Source organism: Candoia aspera, chromosome 1, assembly GCF_035149785.1.
Source record: "Candoia aspera isolate rCanAsp1 chromosome 1, rCanAsp1.hap2, whole genome shotgun sequence".
Taxonomy (NCBI): Eukaryota; Metazoa; Chordata; class Lepidosauria; order Squamata; family Boidae; genus Candoia; species Candoia aspera.
In genome coordinates, this window is record NC_086153.1 from 330,554,919 (window position 1) to 330,575,082 (window position 20,164).

Sequence of the window (20,164 nt, forward strand, 5' to 3'; positions counted from 1 at the left end):
GAATAATCAAAGAGCAGAGGATCAGTGGTGAAGAGTAAGGAGCCAGGATGCAAAAGCTTAGGCAACCTTCTCCAACTTGGCAGATCATGACTGGAGAAGGCAGTATTGCTAGTTGTGTACTGCACGACAGGTTATAAAAAGAAGGTCTAAGGCAACCAGAAGGAATAATTTGGTTCTTCCCTTGTTTTACTTGGGCAGTAAAAAGGGCTGCAGCTCTAACAAAATGGATACCCGCTCAACTTTATCAATAAGTGCCTCACCACCCAACCTACTACAACCCAACTAACAGAAGCTATGAAAAGGATAACACTGCCATACATCAGAAACATCTCAGAAACCACCAACAGACTGTTACAACCACATGGCATCACCGTAGCACATAAACAGGAGCTATTTATAACATACAATGCAAAGACTGTAATGGCCACTATGTAGGACAGACAGGCAGAAGACTAGCAGAGCACATCCACGAACACCAACTAGCAGTCAGAAGACACGATGAGAACTCCTTAATCTCACAACACATGGACAGACTCAACCATTGTTTCAACTGGGAAACAGTGAGCATCCTAAACAAATCCAAATCCAAAAACGCCAGAGAATTCCTGGAAGCCCGGCACTCAGACAAAGCAGCCGTCAAGAGACACATAGAGGTAAACAACATTTACATACCATTCAAAAGAGACAACAGAAAAGCCAAAAGACCAGTACACTCCCTTGCCAGCAATCAACACCCAGATATGCAAAAATCAACACTAGGATTAACACCAGATGAACCATCAAACAGCACAATACACCCTAATCAAGGAACTATTAACTCAGGCAATCAACCAAGCAGCAAACAACAGCCGAATCAAAGAACTCCCAAGGAGAGAACAATACCCCTCCCAACACAAGCTGGATAAACCAAGGTATATAAACTGAGAGCAAGGCCCACTCCCTCTTTGCACTGAAGATGTTGCCTAGTCTGGCAATGAAACATCTGCAAGAAAACAACAAGGCTCAGAGAGCACCAAGGACTCCCCAGGTCAACCCTGAGCTACAAATATTTGCTTCAATTGATTTCTCAGTTCCCTTGCTTTTTATCATCCTTTCTCTTTTGCTCTGCATGGCCTCATTTAGATTAAGCTTCCGGGGGCAAAGGGAGATGTTTCTTTTTGCTACTGAAGCACTACATGATGTATGTAGAGTGCTTTAGAAAACCATTAGTGATTGTATAAGAAAGCACAGCTTTGGGAAAAAGAAGTTTTGCAGGAAACCCAATTCAAACTGGCACTCAAGATCTACCTGTCCCAATTTTTCTCTCTCCTTCTTTTTCAGGCTTAAAGAGCTGATGCTGGAGTCTTACGTTAACTGGGTGGGTGAAGACTCGGCAGGGCCGCTCCTCTCCTCCAAAGGCTGGCTGAGCATGTTGCTCTGTCCGCTGACCAGCTGCCTCTTTCCTTGCCAACGCTCCCGCTTATCTCGGAGTTTGCTCGGGTCATCCTGGTACCGCTGGATTTGGAAAGAGGGGGGACTCCCTAAGTCCTTCGCGGCCTGCTTCTGGCTCTTCTCAGTGTGGCCTCGGAAGCTCCGGTTAGCCGCCAAATGGTTTGGCCGATTTAGGCCCAGCTCTGTGGGTCTCTCAGGGTACGTGAAGCTTTGGCTGGTCCGGATCTTGGGATTTTCCAGTCTTTCCTGCGCATTTGTATCCTCTTTGACCACCCTGCCTTCCAGTTTCAGTCCTGGGGTTGGACTGGGAACCAGGGCACCATCATCTGAAGGAAGGGGATAATTGTCGGTCCCTGGTGCTCCTTTCTCCTCAACATGTTTGGGGAGCCTTTCAGAAGAGGAAACTGCGTCCTCCTCTACAGGTTGCTTGGGCTTTTGAGCCTCTTCTTCCTCTTCTGTGTTGCAAGGTGGGCTCTCTTCCCCAAGAGGGACTTCAGCACCCCCCTCAAATGCTAAAGCAACTTGCTTGTTTTGCAGCTTGTTGTGCTCCAGCCCCCTTTGTCGGCGGTGCTCCCGTTTTTTACGGCTGTTCTTCTGAGGCAGAAGAGGAGACTGTTTTCCTGCTTGGTCATTTTTAGCTCCATCACCTTCTGCTGTCAGTCCAGATGTTTTATCCAGCTGTACATCCAGTTCTACCGCCATCTGGTCCGAGATGGGTTCCTTTGGCTGGAACTCGTTATCTTGTTTTATAAGTTCCTGTTTTATTTCCTCTTGTTTTTTATCTGCGATCATTTGATGAAACCTAAAGATTTAAGGGGGGGAAAAAAGAGCAATTTACTCAGGAAAGTGTGTGTGAGTGTGTGTGTGTTTGTGAGAGCCTTCAGTCAGTTTTGACTCCTGGCAAATGCCTTGGCAAGATTTTTGGAAGTGGTTTGCCATTGCCTGCTTCCTAGGGCTGAGAGAGAATGACTGGCCCAAGGTCACCCAGCTGGCTTTGTACCTAAGGTGGGACTAGAACTCACAATCTCCTGGTTTCTACACTGATCACTTCACCACTAGACCAAACTGGCTCTCTCAAGAAAGTTGCAGAGCCAAGAAAGAAAATGCCGAACTGGATACCCAGCACCCCTTTATTACCATCACTGCCCCTAACCCCAATCCTATGAGAAGGCAAAATGCAAAACATACTCTTCGGCTCTCCGAAGCACCTGTCTGGGACTTCTGAAAGCAAAATGTTGGACCTGATGGATCTCTGCTTTAATCTAGCAGGATTCTTCACATTTTATCGCTCTAGGTTCAAGAGAAATGTGTACAACCATGGATTGCTCACCTCTTGCGCTGCAGATATCCCCGTGCCAGAGCCTGAAGGAGACAAACCCTCTTCTTCTGCCGCTGGTATGCTTTCCTCTCCCGGGATCCACGCCACACTGACTGGATATAAATAGCAGCATTTTCTTTCTCCAGTGCCCTCCGGACACAATAAGAACGCCAGCATGCCTGCAACCAAGGGATGCAGAGGAGGAACAGACCTTTATGGGAGGGGAAAGGTGGCTCACAAAAATGGGGGAAGATGGCCACAGCCACCAGGGCTTGTACCTGTAAGGTGATGGTTGCTTGCCGAGTCCGGAGGAAGCGCCTCCTCTCCAGCACCATTCGCAGCCAGCTCTGGAGGACAACAATCTTCCGGATGACCTCTTTGTGTAGAGTGTCCTGGAGCACCTGTCGTGTGGCCTCCTTCATGAATACCTGGAGGGCAGGAATGACCCCGCTCATTATTGAATGTTTTGAAACCGGCCCCTCACCTTTATTGCAACCAGGTATTTAAATAAAAAAAGAAACAGGACCAGGGAATTCCAGTCACAGGGGGAGACAATGAGAAGAGTGCACAGACACTGAATTATTACTGATAAGAGGACAGATTCTTGATCCAAGGCATACTAAAATTTGATGCAGGAAAGGTATACAAAGAAAAAGCAGCAAAAAGGTATTTAGTTTAATTGTACATAATTAGTTACAGAATGGTGTAAGATCTTAAAGGGCGGTTTCATGGAAAGATACTACAAATAAAAGTAGTTTATATTTATTGCACTAATTTTATCTCGTCCTGGGAGATTTGTACCGTTATAGATGTTGTACAGCTATAGAACAGTTACATCTAACTTTTCTTTCATTACGGACCCAGAGCAACTTACACAGTGTTCTATTCCATTGCCTACTCAAGTGTTAGCAAAATCCAAAGCATATTGGCTTTCCCAACCTATCTGCACAATACATCCTCCTTAGTGTGCATTCCAAAATTTGAAAATTCAGGAGGAAGGAATGGCAATGATCCCAAAGAGAATAGGATATAAAAAGAGTGTACTGATCAATATAAACAAGGCAAATTCATGTCGGATGTTTAGATTTGGCCTCATTCAGGTGGGCTGATTGAATGTATTTTGTTTTGGGATGTTAATTCAAACATACCTTGGTCTTTCCTATTTGATAGCTGTTAGTGTCCAGATTCAGCTTGTTTAACAGAGCATTAATCTCCTCCTTGGAGGCTTTGATGTTTTTGGGCAGCAGCACTTGAAACTGATCTATAAAATCCTGGGAAGGTAATGAGTAAACAAAGCAGATTTAGCTGAGAGCTCATTATCCCGCAATGAATTTGAACTTACGTTATATTGAACTCTAGAAGTCCTGTGTTTTTATGGAAGACCCTTCAGAGTCAAGTTGAAGATTTATTTCTTGCAACAAATGATCAAACCTCCTAACATGCACTTACATTATAAAACGCGAGCACTGGGCAGTCAATCCTAAATGACTCATATGTTTTTTTCCTCCAACTTCTAGGATATTTTACTATTTCCCCTAAATGTGTTGTTGTTGTCGTCATAATGATCAGAGGCCAAAAGATAATAAAATACACTGTAATTGGACAATATGTAGTTCCAAGATTTAAAACAGTAAAAGAAAACAACTTGCTATTGAGAGTGACAGACTGACAAACCTTAAGCAGTGTCATTAGTAACTATAGCTAACTTCAAGCTCGACACTTTCTAACTGCAACATGAATTGAACAGAGTTTAACAACTTTCATAGAAATAATTAAATTAAAATTTTTAACTAACAATTAAAAAAATAATTAAAACCCCACAATCTCAACATACCCCACCCCCTGGCATTTTGTAACAGGTCAGGGGGGATATTAAATCAGACTGCCAGATAGTATACAAAGGACAGTATAGCTAAACACGAACAATTGTTTCAACTGCCTCATCTAGGCCTAGGCTTTCCAGACTCCAGCATTTCCAGGAACAGGTCTAAAGAAAGAGATCCTTCTTGCTGTCTCCCTTCCTTTTTTCCTTTTCTGAGGTAGTGAATCCTGAGTCAGGGTAGACAAAATTGGACTACAGTAGGAGGAGGAGTCTGACCTCGTTTAAGGCAGGTTCCTGACTGTCTTCTGATAAATCAGACCTCATATAACTTTTCATCCCTTAAGCTAAAAAGCTTAATGTATTTGGCTTTCCGTGCAACTATTTAAAAAATAAAGAGGGAGGGAGGAAGATTGAGAAAAGAAGATGGCCAATGATTGTTTTCATGATGCTGGCGCATTGCCAGGTGATTCCTTCCATAAGGGGAGGAGAGACTATTTCTCAAACACTGCAAGAAGATCAGCGGAATTTTGAAGAAATAGTTTTGATCAATCTGGCTGCTCTTCCAGGATAAGGAAAGAAGGCAGATCCGGAGAACAAAAGTACCTGAAAGTTGAATTTAGCACTGTAGCCTGACTGTCGGATTCTCACTGTTTCCAGCATTCCCGTGTATCTCAGCTGCTGAAGTACCAGTCGTTCATCAAAGAGCAGCTCCCTCTGGGACAGGAAAAAAAGAAAGGAAGAAAGAAAAAGCAGAAGATCAAGAGCAATCTCTATGCAGCTGGCCTTCCCTGTCATAAAAAAGACCGTCTGTTCTCAGAAGCGGAGTTTCTATTCTCTGCTGCGTTTTTTAAAGGACAAGGAGTATTCTTTATTTGGCTCTAACATTTAGCCAATAAATATTAAACCGACTGAAGAGATTTAAAATTGTTTTGATTGATTGACTGATTATTTATTTATTTGATTTCTCTATCGCCCATCTCGCATACAATGACTCTGGGCAGCTTACAAATAATAAAAATGGCAAATTGCTAAAAACAATTCAATACACCTATAAATATAAATACACATAAATACAAATACAGAATATAAAATATAAAATTCAAGATGGGAAATAAGATCTTATCCTTCACACCCTCATGGGGCCAACCACCCCCATGAATAGCTGTCCCCGCTCCCATCCCAGGCCAGGGGGTATAACCATGTCTTTACTCCCTTCCGAAAGGCCGGGAGAGTGGGGGCCTGTCTTACCCCTGGGGGTAGCTTGTTCCAGAGGGCGGGGGCCTCAGCAGAGAAGGCCCTCCCCCTGGATCCTGCCAACTGACAATCCCTCATGGACAGGGTCCGTAGCATACCCGCTCTGCCTGACCGTGTGGGGCGGGTCAATGTGATGGGGACGAGACGGTCCCTCAGGTAGCCTGGCCCCATGCCACGTAGGGCGTTAAAGGTGATAACCAACACCTTGAATTGGACCCGGAAGCAAACCAGGACCCAATGCAGCTCGTGCAGCAACAGTGTTATATGTGCCCTTCTAGGGGCTCCCAAGACTTATGAAGGTGATTCTGAATAAATGGGTGACATACCTTTAAGACACTGTTAACTAATTTTAATAAAGTTGTCATGTAAATTAGGGAGCAATGCCACATTTCTCCTATACTTCTCTCCAAGGAATGATCTTTTTAAGAAGCTGCATCCAACAGTTTTCTTTTTTCTTTTCAAAGATACTGTTAAAAATTTACTCATGCAAATTGATGGAAAGAAAGCATTAATTAAAACAATGATAAAGAGTGCTTCAATTAACTCCCAAGCAAAATTAAGTAATTTTCTTTCTCAAAATTATTATACATTTATTCTAAAATTTATTCTGAAATAATAAAAATATAAAAGTATTGATATACATTAACACTGCCCCCCTCCCGAAAACATTGATTTTGCACAGTCTTAAAGTTCTGTACAAAGTTGCAAGAATCTTCTGTATAGGAAAATACCACATAAGAATGCAAGCGTGAGCTAGTTAGCTTGGACAGTTTTTACAGTTAAGAGTACAGTGTTTATTTTTGTTTTACTTTGAAACTAAAACTAAACAAATTAATTCAAGATTGGTAAAAACTCTTCAGAGGCAACTGTTGACAGAACAAGAAGGTAGGATTCCCTACATGTTATCTGTTTGAAGACAAGACTTTTATGCAAAGAATACTACTGGCAAGACCCAGAACACAAAGTTGTCTACCTACCTTCTCAGAATTGGAGCGGATGCAGCGGATAAAGAAGGGCTCAGCTTTTCCCAAAGTTTCTAGGAGCTTGTTCAAAGAAGTCTGAAACAGTCACACAATAGGAATATATCAGCCAAACTTAGGGAAAGACCCATATAGGCCATCTAGCCTTCCAAGCTTTTTTGTGAGGGCCTTAAAGGAAAGAGGAGATACTAGAAATACTGTCATACGGCAGTATGGTTATGTTGCACTATGCACCACAAAAAATTGTATAGCATGCTTTGCTTGGCTAAGCAAGGGGTTCAATTTTCTGGACCCGTAAAAAACAGTGAATCATAAACTAACCAAATGAGCTTGGTTAACACAACATAGTAATCCACCAAAGTCACAAAATGAAATCAAATGAAATGAACATTAAAATTCACCACATTTAGCGTGCTGTGCAAATGCTGATGTTAGGCAAGTGATACAAACTCAGCCAATGCTTCAGGCAGTCACCCTTAAGAGACTACACTGGACAAAAACAGCAGAACAAATTGGCAACTGAAGATGCTAACCAATATACCAACACACTTCAGCCCAATACCTGAGGAAATAGGTATTTCCAGCTTCCTCTCCCGTGTATTAAGTTTTGCAGGAGGACAATGAGATGTTCTATGATTTCCAGTTTCCTAAGAACCTTCCATAGCTTGACATGTTGCCACAATCAACAGCCTTTCTATAGTCAACAAAAAATATTGATTTCTTGTTGGTGTTCTCTGGCTTTCTCAATTATCCAGCATGCATCAGCAATAATATCTTGTTGCTCAGTCTTTTCTAAAACCAATTTGAGTAACTGACATTTCCTTTTCATGTAGGGTACAAGTCTGCATTGGATGATCCTAAACACTATTTTGCTAGCATGTGAAATTAAAGATATTGTGTGATAGTTTACACACTTGTCTCCTTTCTTTGACATTGGTACTTAGACTGCCCTCTTCCAATCTGTTGGACACTGAGTCATTCTCCAGATTTGCTGGCATAGTTTGGTTAGAACTTTTATGGATTCTTCTGTCACTTGCAATATTTTTGTGGATATTCCACCAACAGATAATAAGATCCCAAGTCAGAAAGTTGATCTGAAAGTGATACCATGGCCAGAACAAAGCTACAAGAAGTCTGAACACTACTGATATCAGTACTGAATGTGATACTGTTGATCCCTCAACAACAGCCTCAGTGCTGATGACATTACCTAGTCAGGTAATGAAATGTCTGCAAGCAAACAACCAAGCTCAGAGAGCACCAAGGACTCCACGTATTGAAATCAGATGGACTATGAAACAGAAGATAGAGAAATGCAATTGAGTCAATCAGGACATTTCCAGGTGCAGTTGGTGGAACAAATAATTTATTATTTGTGTCGAATGTATGGATTAAATTTAGAAAATTAAAGAGAGTAGGTTGCCAACAAAATATGACCAGAAACCAAACAGACAAAATAAAGATAGTGAAAGGAACAGATTCAGTATGTTTAACTTATGGAATCTGATGAACTATAAGACTGAAGAAACATGGTGAAAACCAAAGCAGGAAAAAAAAATCCAGTATTTCAAGGTGGAAAAGATCCAAGTGGCTTTCTGAGCAAATTATGAAGCTAGCCATGGAAAGAGAGAGAATGAAAGCCTTGGGCAACAAGAAAGTTGTATGATGACTCAACATGCTGTCCAGTATTAAGCAAGAAAGGACAAAAAAAGATATCCCCAACAAAAAATAGAGGAACAAGAAAAGGAAAGTCAAAAAAAACCTTTTTGACAGGAGAAAATAATAGGAAAATTTATATTTAAGGTACAAATACTCAGCCTTAGCAGGTGACAGCAGGTTTTGTGTTGCTCCTGGTTAGTATTTGGATGGAAGACTCCCAGAGAGAACAGAAGACTATTGACCTAGACTGGACAGTTGAAAACCATCCAAAAAGGCGGCAGTGGCAAACCACTTCCATACTGTTGCTGAGGAAACTGAATGGACATGCCCATGAAATCATCAGAAGTAAACCTAGACTTGAAAAAGACTTAGTTTTTACTTAGTAATACCCAAGAGCAATGGCAGAAGAAATCTAAAGTCTTTATAAATGAATTATACAGAACAGACACATTTGCAAAGATACAATATATTCAGAAGTTGATCCCACTAGAAAATGATGTACCAGAGACAGTAAACCAGCTATCATACAGGAAAACACGTATTTGAAATACCCATAGAAATATTAAAGATGCAGAAGAGTCTGTGAGTGTCTGGATAGGGTGAAACAAGTTCAGACTAAATCCTAGCAAGAGAGAATTGCTGTTCATCAAAAAACAGCTAAGAAACCCAATACCATCAGTCCCACTAGTTAACTCTTGATAGGATCAGGCTCTTCCTGAAGATGTGGTTTGTGACTTGGGGACTTCCCTGGACTCTCAGCTTCTACTAAAATAGCAGGTGAAAGTTTTGGTCAGGAGAGCCTTTACCCAGCTTTGGCTAATTTGCCAGCTATGACTCTACTTGGACTGTCTTGGTGATAGTAACTTACACCTTGATCACCACTCAATTGGACTACTGTAACACTTGGTGTGTGTGTGTGGGGGTGCTATTGGAGTCAACCTGGAACTACAGCTGCTGCAGAATATGGCACCTAAACTATTGGCAGGAGTACCTTGCCAGTGCAGAATACCACCAATCCTTAAATTGCCACATTGCTTACCAGTATGCTTTCAGGCTCAAATCAAAGTGCTAATTACTAAAGCCCTGTATGACACAGCACTGGAATATATCAGGCTGTGCCTTGTTAGACTAGAATCTGCTTATAGGTCCTGAACATCTAGAGGGGGCCTGTTGAGAATCATCCTCCCTGTGAGGTTCTTGGGGCCACACATGTTCATGGACAGGCCTTCTCAGAGGTGGTCCCCATTCTTTGGAATATCCACCCCTAGAGATATGGACCAACAAGCGAAAGCCATTCAGTTTGAGCTTGCTTTTGCTTAAGTGTTCTGTTTTACATATCTGGTTTTGTATTGTGTATTTTATTCCACTGCTACCCACCCGGAGTCCATTAAGATTGAGGAGAACTTTAACATTGGGAAGGATATAGTTGAAAGACTTCCAAGTAAAACTAGAGCCCTGAATCCCTGAACATAACCTTCACCTCTAAAATTCTACCATCCTTTTGCTTGAAGAGGGAAAATCCTGAAAGAATCATCCTTATGATCTGAAAAACAATTGGTACTACTCTGTGGACTCCTGACCAGTGTGTTTTCATACTGCTTAATCATCACGGTAGAACAGAAGGCCACTGTTTCTCATATGAATGAGGTTCAAGAGAAGACGAAGAGATTTAGGATCAGGAATCTATTACCATTCCCAGTTCAATTGATTCATTCTCCTTACAGAAGAAAACATGACAGTTATTGCCATAAGTTTTGGCACTTGATGATATTTGCACAAAGAGAGCTTGTTTCTAGCATTGCTGGAAATGCAAAGCTAACAGAAATGAAAGAAAGTACAAGAGAAGGGAAAAGGTGACTTTAAAAGAAAATAACAGAAGAAAGGCCTAATTCGCGTTCCCTGAAAAAGCTATGCTTTTTGCTGAAACAATGAAAAATAGCTGCAACAATGAAAAGAAACTGAGAAGATATACACCATGTCCCCCTCTGCTTGTGTCATGAAGCGAGCTTCCTGCCCAAACACATATAACTCCAGATATTTTGTACTTTAACCTGCACAGATCCCAACCCTATGGGTATGATTATGGAAAACGTTTAGCATCAGGGGAGCACCTATGGTGATTCTCCACTATATGCCCTCTTACCTGGAATTGAGCACTGATGCTAGGTGGCTTCTTCTTCTTATGCAAATGCAGGAGTGATTTTGTGGTTCGGTCATGCAATGTCATGCTCATGATGAGCTTCAAAGACTTTGAGTCCAGCAAATTCTGCAGCCAAGGAATATGCCATTGTTACAATCACAATTCCATGGAGGCAGGCACAATAATTCCAGCACTGAAACTACACCATTTGGTGGGATGGGTGTGTTAAACTGCACTTCATTTATGCTCTTCCTCTGTGACCAGCCATAGAAATGGAGACACACAGGAAATTATGGAGAAGAGTCAAGCACTAAATGCTCCAACAGCTTATGGCCTTCATCAGAGCCCCTTCTTTTGGTTACACGAGTATTTTTCATCCTTCTCCTAATAGCTAGGAATTCCAATTTCACTATACAGGTGGTCCTCGCTTAATGACAATTGGGACAGGCATTTGTTGTTAAGTGAAACAGTCATGAAGTGAATCCAACCTGATTTTACGACCTTTTTTGTGGCAGTTGTTAAGTGAATCACAGCAGTCATTAAGCAAATCACATGGTTCCCCACTGATTTTGCTTGCCAGAAACCAGCCTGGAAGGTCGAAAATGGTGACCACATGACCACGGGACGCTGCGAGGGTCATAAATGCAAACCGGTTGCCAAGTGCCCAAATCGTGATCACATGGCTGAGGGGATGCTGCGATGGTCGTAAGCGGGAGGACTGGCTGCAAGTAGGTTTTTCAGCACCATCATAAGTCCGAACCATCACTAAATGAATGGTTGTTAAGTGAGGACCACCTTTATATGAAAACAGGGATTCTCATGTACCTGAGCTCTGCTCAGCAATTTATAAAATATAGATACACACAGTGCATATCTAGTTAGTGTATATTATCCTGTTGCATGTTTTTGAGCAGAATTCACACAGTGTGCACATACTTTGCAGGATATGAAATAGCTGACACAAAAATGTCCCCCCCTTCCCCCCCCAACATACTCGAATCTTAAAAGATACTGAAGCTCACCTTTGGGATGATCTGCTTTTGTTTAATACCTCTGCTCTTCCTGTTAAAATATTAGGAATTATTGAAGTGATAAAATATTATCAAATTTGCAATTCGGTTAGTTCAGCAAAGCCACATCTTGCGAATTAAACCAAGCAAAGCAGACAAGAACAAAATGATGGCTAAGCAGTTCTAAAGAGATGGTGGAATTGAGCTATGATGAGACTACTGATGAGAGACATAAAATGTTTCGGTTAAATTAATTCTACATTGCTAACCGCTGAGATTTTGTCAAGTGCTGAGGGTGGGGTGAAGGGGATGAGGTCAGCCTTAAAAAAATGCACAATGGCATGAACTAGCTTATCCTGTGACAGAACAGGACTCTGTATTCTTCCATCAGTCTAAAGGAAGAACATTTTTAAAAAGACAAACAGCTGCTCCTGCAAATAAGCTATGATCTCAGCAAAAGTTGACACTCATATTTAAAAGTAGTTAACAAAACAGGAGCAATAGAGATTCATTATCTTCTGTTTAAATGTACCTCACTACTCTCTCATATGGCTATGCTTCCAAGGATACCATTTGGATAATCTATATTTAAAAACGATTGCAAGAGGCGTTAGATAACAGTTTTCCATGCTGAAACTCCCAGGTTCAACCCCTGGCATTCTAGGTGAAAACACTCTCTCTTCCTAAAACCTGGGCAAGCTACTGACTGTCAGAGGAGGCAATACTAGACTAGTAGATGAACAGTCTGACTCAGGACAAAGCAGCTTCATATTTTCCTGTGGGCGTAAATCCAGAGGGCATTTGGTGAAAGCATCCACCACTAGGCTAAGGTGAAGCTGTGTTTTGGGAACTACAGAAAGAATAGCACGTCCAACTGCCTCTTGCCATGGGATTGAAGGACTACAGGAAATAATAGGGATGCCTTTAACAAAAGGATTAAGGCTTTCTCTGTGTGTGAGATGTTCTGTTCCTTATAACCTGCCTTGAAAATTACTTGATGAAAAGGGTTACAAAGTTTTAAAATAAAATATGCTGTGAAAGAATGACAGGAATTTACTAAGTTGTGGTAGGAAATTTCTTTCCTTCCTCAAACCACAATGCAAAGAGGCCTCCTGTTTCCAAACTCTCCTCTGTCCGTATTACAGGTAGTCCTCGCTTAGTGACTGACCCGTTTAGTGACTGTTCAGAGTTACAACAGTGCTGAAAATGTAACTTTGTGACCAGTCCTTGCATTTATGACCTCTGCAGGTCTGTAAAGAAAAGGAAAGCTGACGTAAGGTCATAAGCACAGTTGTGATTTCACTTAGCAACTGCTTCACTTAACAACTGAGTTGCCAGTCTCAAATGTGGTTGCTAAACAAGGACCACCTGTATAGGGCTCAGAAGGATAATAAGGTTTTCACTTGTGTATATCCAGAATCTGAAGCAGAACCCAGAAGAGATTTTTTTTCTTTTGCTGAAACGTGATTGAAGAATCTATCCAAGCTTCTGGGGCTTTCCATGTTGGAGATCCTTGGAAAAGGGGTGGGTGGGATTGATGGTAATAAATAACTTACTCAAATTAGCAAGTCAAGACTTGCCTGCCTCTGAATACATAGCACTTGCTGAAAGCCAAAATATGCAGCTTTATGTGTACCAACTGAGAAGTCCACCACAGCATTTCTGCATTTCCTGCACATGAAATAAACCCAAATTCTACAAGACTGAGACAAGAGAACCCTCAGTGATTTCCCCAAAATGCAAGCTTAAGATTTGCACATGTCTGCTTGTGTACGCTGCACCACATCACCCTGCAAAGCGAGAAACACTGAGCTTTCCCCCCCTCCACATCCTTTTCCCACAAACTCACAGGAAATGGCAGTGGGGCTGTTGGTACCGGCTGAGTGACTGCAGGAGCCTGCGGGGATCTTCACCCTGCCACGGCAATCCCTTTATACTCCTAACTATTTGTTCATGCAAGTCCCTAAGACACGATGGACACACACCCAACACAAGGCAGACAAGACATATGAACACACATGAGAGAGGGGTGTGAAAGAGAAGCACCAGGAATTAAACAAAGGAGTCTCTATCCCACTATTGTCTCACGTGCTCTGAAAATGTCAGAAAGGAGGTTTTCCCCTGAGCTGACCTCATCTTAAACATCTTCATCTTAGATATAAAATAGGGATGGGTACCCTTAATTTGTATATTTGGAACATATGATAGAATATCGCAGACTGCTATTTTGGAGATGTCTCTAGCTATTCACAATTTGGATTGTGGGGGAAGATTTTATCAGTTGCAAACAGCTATTCATAAGGATGTATTTTGTATCAGACACTGTGCCAAATAAGGATGGGTGTCAGATTAAAAAAAAACCAGTTTGGTGATTTACTTACTCATTGGCTATGGTATTTTCAGACATGTTTTATGACCCACTGGTTGAAAGGTGCAAGGATTCCCCACAAATAAAGAGTAAACCTCACAGACAAAAGTACACTCCCGGACTGAACTATGAATATTGAAACTAGTTTTCCAGGTAGATTGTTCTGTAGCAGAAAAAAAAAATCTTAATTCAGGTTTCTAGGTTTCTAAGGCGCGCGTTCTCTGAGGAAGATTGCACACAAATTGCAAATGAACTCCGCTCCATGTTTAGTTCCTATGGTCAGCCTGGAAAGTTCCCCAGGAAATGAGTGGTTATCATCAGCCTTCCAATCATGCAGCATGCTTGTGGACAGCCTTATTCAACACAAAAACTTACCTTTGCCACTCTCCAGAGAGGCACAAATTGAAAAGGAAGAAAGAAAACCAAGAAAGGAAGCCAAGAAAAAAAGAAAGAGAAAAAGGGTGACAGGAGAAGTATAAAAGGTCATTCCTGGGCAGAAGAACAGTCTTCATTCTTCTGAAACACACTGATGTTCAACTGGCCTTCCACTTTTTATAAGTTGCCCCATTCCTCTCTATATTTTAAATTTAAAGTACAATTGCAGTATTCCTCTTCAGCATTAAAAAGGGATACAATCCATTATATCTGCAGTATTTTGGGTTGCCTGAGAATACCCAACTGACTTCTGGGGTATTTCAGTGACTTCTGGAATGAAGTTGCAGGAGAAGACTGTGACTTTTTATCCCTGGTTTTCTGCACCTGTCAATCTCAGAAGGTCTGTCTGCCCAGGATCATGCTTCCTTGCCACCAGTGGCAAGCTCCTCCACCTTTACCCACTTACTTCTTGCTTTCATATGAAGCAATGATGTCTTCAAAAGCGTATATATCAAAATCCTCAGAGCAATCAAATGAGAAATCAAGCACTGAACAGCTGCAAAAAGGGGAACATGCAACGATGCTCAATAAACAAAGTAATAAAGCAGGCAGAAAGGCAAAGCATCGGGGTAAGTCGGTCAGACATGCCCCCCACCCAGTTTTATCTTCTGCACTTGTAAGTCTTCCCCAAGGAAAACAACAACAACAACTACAAGCAACTGTTTTGGTATGCCAGAGAACTGATGAACATCATCAGGAAACCCACAGCATGTTAAAAGGAAATAAAAGAATGAGGAAGAATCAGTTATGTTCTCTTGTGTTTTTAGTATTTGGCATCTTACTTGCTGCAAACTTGAACTGATGAATTGATTAAAAAAAAGTTAATAGGGTAAAAAGATATCCCTTAAATTGCCCATGGGTATATCTCAGCTAGCATTATCTACAACCTAAAGAGTGTTATTTATTCAAAGAACACACACGCAGACACACATCTGATTATCAATTTAAAACTGATCTCATTAATTAGATATTTTTAATGGTCATAACGCTAAGCTGCATGAAAATTCTAGTCCGCTAACAACCTATGCTAAATGTGGCTGTTATACAACACTTTGGTTGGGAAAAGCTGAGTGTATGCACTCGCGTGTTTGTACAGGCCTCCAACTCTAAACAGAATTAAGAGGGAAGCCTGTCGGTTCAAATGTGAGCTCTTTAAAACATATGGTGCCAACCTAGGAACCCAGTGCCTCTCCAAGTAGCTGAAATTATGGTACTCAAACCACAAGGATCTCCAGAGGGGTTGGAATCCATTATCTTTAGTCAACTTAGCCACAAAATTTTAGAATATTAATTAGAGTGGTGATATGAGCAGGGATGGGGGACTGTAGATTTCACTCAGACCCTACTTCTACCAAAATTCAAGCACTGGTGGGAAAGAAAACTTACGAATGTAAAAATAGCTGTGCTCCATCAAGCAACAGATATCTTGGTCTAACGTTTTGTTTCTTTCCTGCCTTGTTTGCCTGCAACTGGTATTTGGCAGCCCCAACCTGGAGGTATCATGAGTGTGTAAGACAATCAGACTTGATAGACCTATCCTCCATGAATCTGTCCAACCCTTTTAAGTCATCCAAGTCAGTACTACTATTATGTCTTATGGTAATTAATTCCACAGGTTACTAATGCATTATGTGAATAAGTACTTTCTTTTGTCTGTTCTAAATCTCTTTTAATACCCTCTAGTCCTGCCGTTCTGAGAGAAGGAAAAGCTTTTCCTTGTCCACTTTCTTCTTGCCATGCGTGATTTTATATACCGTGATCATATTCCTCCTCATCTGCCTTTTTTTGGGGAGTTAGCACTCCAACCAATCTAGCCTTTTTTCAGATTTCTGAACCCCCAATCCTTTTGATAACTCTTTACGTTGCAGTTTTTTTCATTCTTATATCCTTCTTCAAAGAAGAAGCCCCTCTTTTGGGGGAGATGGGCAGTGACGTAATTTGATTGATAAATACATACATACATACATACTGCACTAGTATTCCAGATGGAGACATCACATATTTGTAAAGGGAACTTATAATGTTGATCGAAAATAAATTTCCTAAGGAACCTAGCATGGCATTTGTCTTTTTCACAGCTATCATACATTAAGAGAAAAAAAAACACATGTGAATTCAAAGTCATTACTGTACAATAAAGTGGAATTATTTTCTCTCTTTAAACTGCAGAGGCCAACTTTGTAGGATCCAGGATTACCTAAATAAGAAGCCCTCAAAGTGGGAAAGGAAAGAAGCCAATACCCGATTAAGAAGTGCTAATAGCAAAGATGCCAAGCTAATTTTGCAAAGCACTGAGTTCCTCATCAGGCTGAGTTCCTCAGTAAGAGCTCTTCAGTCCCTTGTGAGAAGCAGAGAATCTTTATCGCTTATCATCTCCTCTTCACATGTTTTTTCCAGAGCAATTGCAAATTTATCTATAATTCTGTATAAGTTAAACAAAACAAATAAACAAACATCTAGGAGCTACTGTAGTAAAACAAAAAACAAGATCAGGAAGCAGTGTAGTACAAGGAATCTTTCTTTGTCAGAAGGAACCAGGACAAGGATAGAAATGTAACAGTAATAATAAAACCCAATTAAATGTGCTTCTTACCGATAAACTCTCTCAGTTTGTGTGTTACTCTGCTGTAGTTCCCCAAGAGGAATCCTGGGTCCATGGCGTACTACCCCTAGCGAAAAAGGGAAAAAAATCCATATTGGCATGAACAGCCAGCCTAACCTTCATAGCTTTTGCCAGTCACTAAAAATAAATTACTTTTTTATAAATGTGATTCTTTGAGTGGCCATCTTGAACTAGATCCTGCATGTGTGCAAAGTTAATTCAGAATCTTTTACAGCTTAAGAGACTGGCCCCGGTCTTACTGCATATTAAAGAACTTAATAACTCCCACTCACCCCCCAGTTCCTGATTCAGCAGACCATGAAACCAAAAACCAGCAAGATAATCTAGTAGAGAGGGAATAATGTGAATACTCAGATGATCGTTTGAACTACTATAGTTACAGGTAAGCAAGCAGATTTTTTATATATATATCTATAATGGTCTCACAATGTGGATAAGTAGTAAGAAGTAAGTCATTTTCATGGTTGGTTTGTACATTTATATGTTGCTTTTTTAAAAGGAACTCAACACAGCATACCTACTTCTCCCTCCTCCCATTTTTCCCCACAACAACCACCCAGTGGGATAAGTTGGGCTCAGGGAGAGAGTGGTGTCAGATGCATAATCATGATGCAGTGGACGATGGGAGTGTTTTGCCAAAGGCTACATCCCACCCTGCCCACAAGTCCATCTTGCAGTGCTTAGCAAAACTGGAAGTCTACACTGCAGCCCATCATAATTGCTTCAAGGGCACATGCTTCAGAAAAGAAGTTAAATTAGCCATCACCCCAACAGAATGCCATCTAATAGATGATGGCTGCTTTGTAGTTTATAAAAAAGCCTCACTGTTGCAGTGATCCATTTGGAATATTGTGGAAGGTAATTTAATTTTTTTGCACGTGCCATCAAATATAGGAAGAGACGAGGATCGTTTTAGAATGGAGCCACTTAGTGCAATAGAAGGCTGCCACCAATATTCTCTGGGAAGAAAGGAAAAGACAAGTTGCCCTGTTGGGCAAAGTAAGTGGGAAAATTCTCCTGAGGGTCTCACAGTGGACCAGTAAGATTGTCTCCTATGAAAGTAACTGGTCATGAGGTTATATAAATGAAGAGAACCCAAAGAGGGGGAAAACACCCCAATCACAAAAGTAAACAAACAAACAAACAAAACCAACAGGAGACAGGCAAGAAAATGAACAATAAAAGCATGAAAATGAATTTGAGCAAGGTCCAGAAAAATCACTCTGGAAAAAAGCACTTCAGCAAACTCCTATCACAGTGATTTAAAAGAACTGAGGGATCAGCAGGAGCCACACCCACAGATGCAGTGAAAATGGAGGGCAAGGCCTAAGCTCTGGAAGTTTCCAAATAAACTCTGCACAGTATCCATTGGTGTGAATCACAGAGACCACTAGGAAGGAACTGAGGTTTGCTTGGTTCCTCTTTGGATTATTATTCATTCAGAAAGACTCTTAAACAGTGGCAAGAGGTATGGAGGAGAACATTTATAATTACTTAAGTATTTATTTCCTTTTTAAAATCAAAATTGACCCCTAGCTGGCTTTCAATAACCAGAAATACAAATTTTAAATATAATAGACAACATCAGTACTGTTAGATAAACTATAAACTACTAGATATCGCTAGATATCACATGTGTAAAACAATTCGACGAGCAGATTGTGTGAAACTTGGGAAGCCACCTTATTCCAGGTTCAACTATTTTATATTCATCCTAGTATTGCTTCCAACTTTTCAGATAATCAGGCAACAAAGTTCTGTTATCATCTCCTAAGTTTCCTTTAACTGGAGTTGCTGGGGAATGAATCTGAAATACACTACCTGAAGACCACTAAACTACTAAGACTACTAAAATATGGACGTCGAGATTACTTCTTCTGTGCTCAGGCTTACCTGCTGTTTTCTGAGCTCTTTGGCGACCAGCTTCTGCAAAAACAGCCATGGCGTGGATTGCTGCACGGAGGATAGCCCACCGGAAAACAGCCACTGGATCCATTCCAATCAGCTCACGGACATAAGCGCTGTCACTGCTCCGCAGCAAGGCAACAATATCCGGCCGCATATAATCCATGTTCTTCTCACGGAAATCCTGCAAGGAAGGCAGGCCACAGAAGCCAAGGCATTGGATGTCCATACAGGTAGTCCTCAAGTTATGACTACAGTTGGGACCAGGATTGCCGTTGCTAAGCAATGCAGTCGTAAAGCGTGACATCATGTGACTGCATCACTTAAGTGACGGCAATCCAGGCAGTCCTGGTTGGCACTTGGGTAACCCAAGATGTGCTGTTCGTTAAGCACGTAAGGAGTGCAGGGGTGCTGCAGGGGGGTGAGGGAGGCCCTGGGAGGCCCAGCGCAGGATGCACGCAAGCCAGGGGAGTGGGTGCTTTGTGCGGCGCAAGCTCAGAAAGGCCGGGGAAAGAGGGCATAGGGTTGTGTGTGTGCAAGCACAGGGAGACCAAGGAAAGAGGGCACGGGGTATGTGCGAGCAAAGGGGGGAAGGAGGGTGGGGTGCGTGTGTGCGAAGAAAGGCTGGGGAGAGGCGGAGGGGTGAGACATACCCCAGCGACTTGCAACCTTCCTTGCCAGCTTCCCATTGACTTTGCTTGGGAGAAGCCAGCAGGGAAGGTCACAAATGGTGATCACATGACCACAGGATTCTGCAACTGGTTGTAAGTGTGAACTGGTTGCCAGGCACCCCAATTTTGTTCACGTGACTGTGAGGGCACTGCAACAATTAGAATTTCAAGTACCGGTAGTAAGTCCCTTTGTTCAGCACCACTGTAACTTTGAACGGTTGCTGAACGAATGGCCGTAACTCGAGGACTACCTGTTTTCATTTGAACAACATTCCTATTACATGAACTTTGATAGCTGGGCAATGGCAATGGATTCTCTGTGCCCTTATTGTCAAGCAACTAGTCCTTCAACTTTGGAAAGAAAAACTTAGGGCCTCAATTACTCACTGAAGACTTCATGTTCCTGCAACTTATGACTGAATTGCTTACAGACATAATGATGTATGGATGATTAAGAAAAATGGTTATATTTTATCAAAACTGTCGTAAGACTTTGCATACATATACAAAATGTGTAGGTGAATATACGTATGCTGCTGCTGCTGCTA

General features: G+C 41.5%; 1 protein-coding gene across 1 annotated transcript in view; it reads right to left on the minus strand.

Moving 5' to 3' along the window:
* The window catches only part of MYO9B (myosin IXB), a 78,555-nt gene that overhangs the window by 20,500 nt on the left and 37,891 nt on the right, over positions 1-20,164 (minus strand). Inside the window, exons 13-23 of the mRNA XM_063290678.1 lie at positions 18,934-19,129; positions 17,011-17,086; positions 14,824-14,913; positions 11,627-11,666; positions 10,608-10,730; positions 6,803-6,883; positions 5,175-5,285; positions 3,898-4,020; positions 3,028-3,177; positions 2,762-2,928; positions 1,349-2,233 (exon numbers count right to left, since the gene is read on the minus strand). Coding sequence (XP_063146748.1) covers positions 1,349-2,233; positions 2,762-2,928; positions 3,028-3,177; positions 3,898-4,020; positions 5,175-5,285; positions 6,803-6,883; positions 10,608-10,730; positions 11,627-11,666; positions 14,824-14,913; positions 17,011-17,086; positions 18,934-19,129 — 2,042 coding nt within the window. The remainder of the gene's footprint in view (positions 1-1,348; positions 2,234-2,761; positions 2,929-3,027; positions 3,178-3,897; positions 4,021-5,174; positions 5,286-6,802; positions 6,884-10,607; positions 10,731-11,626; positions 11,667-14,823; positions 14,914-17,010; positions 17,087-18,933; positions 19,130-20,164) is intronic.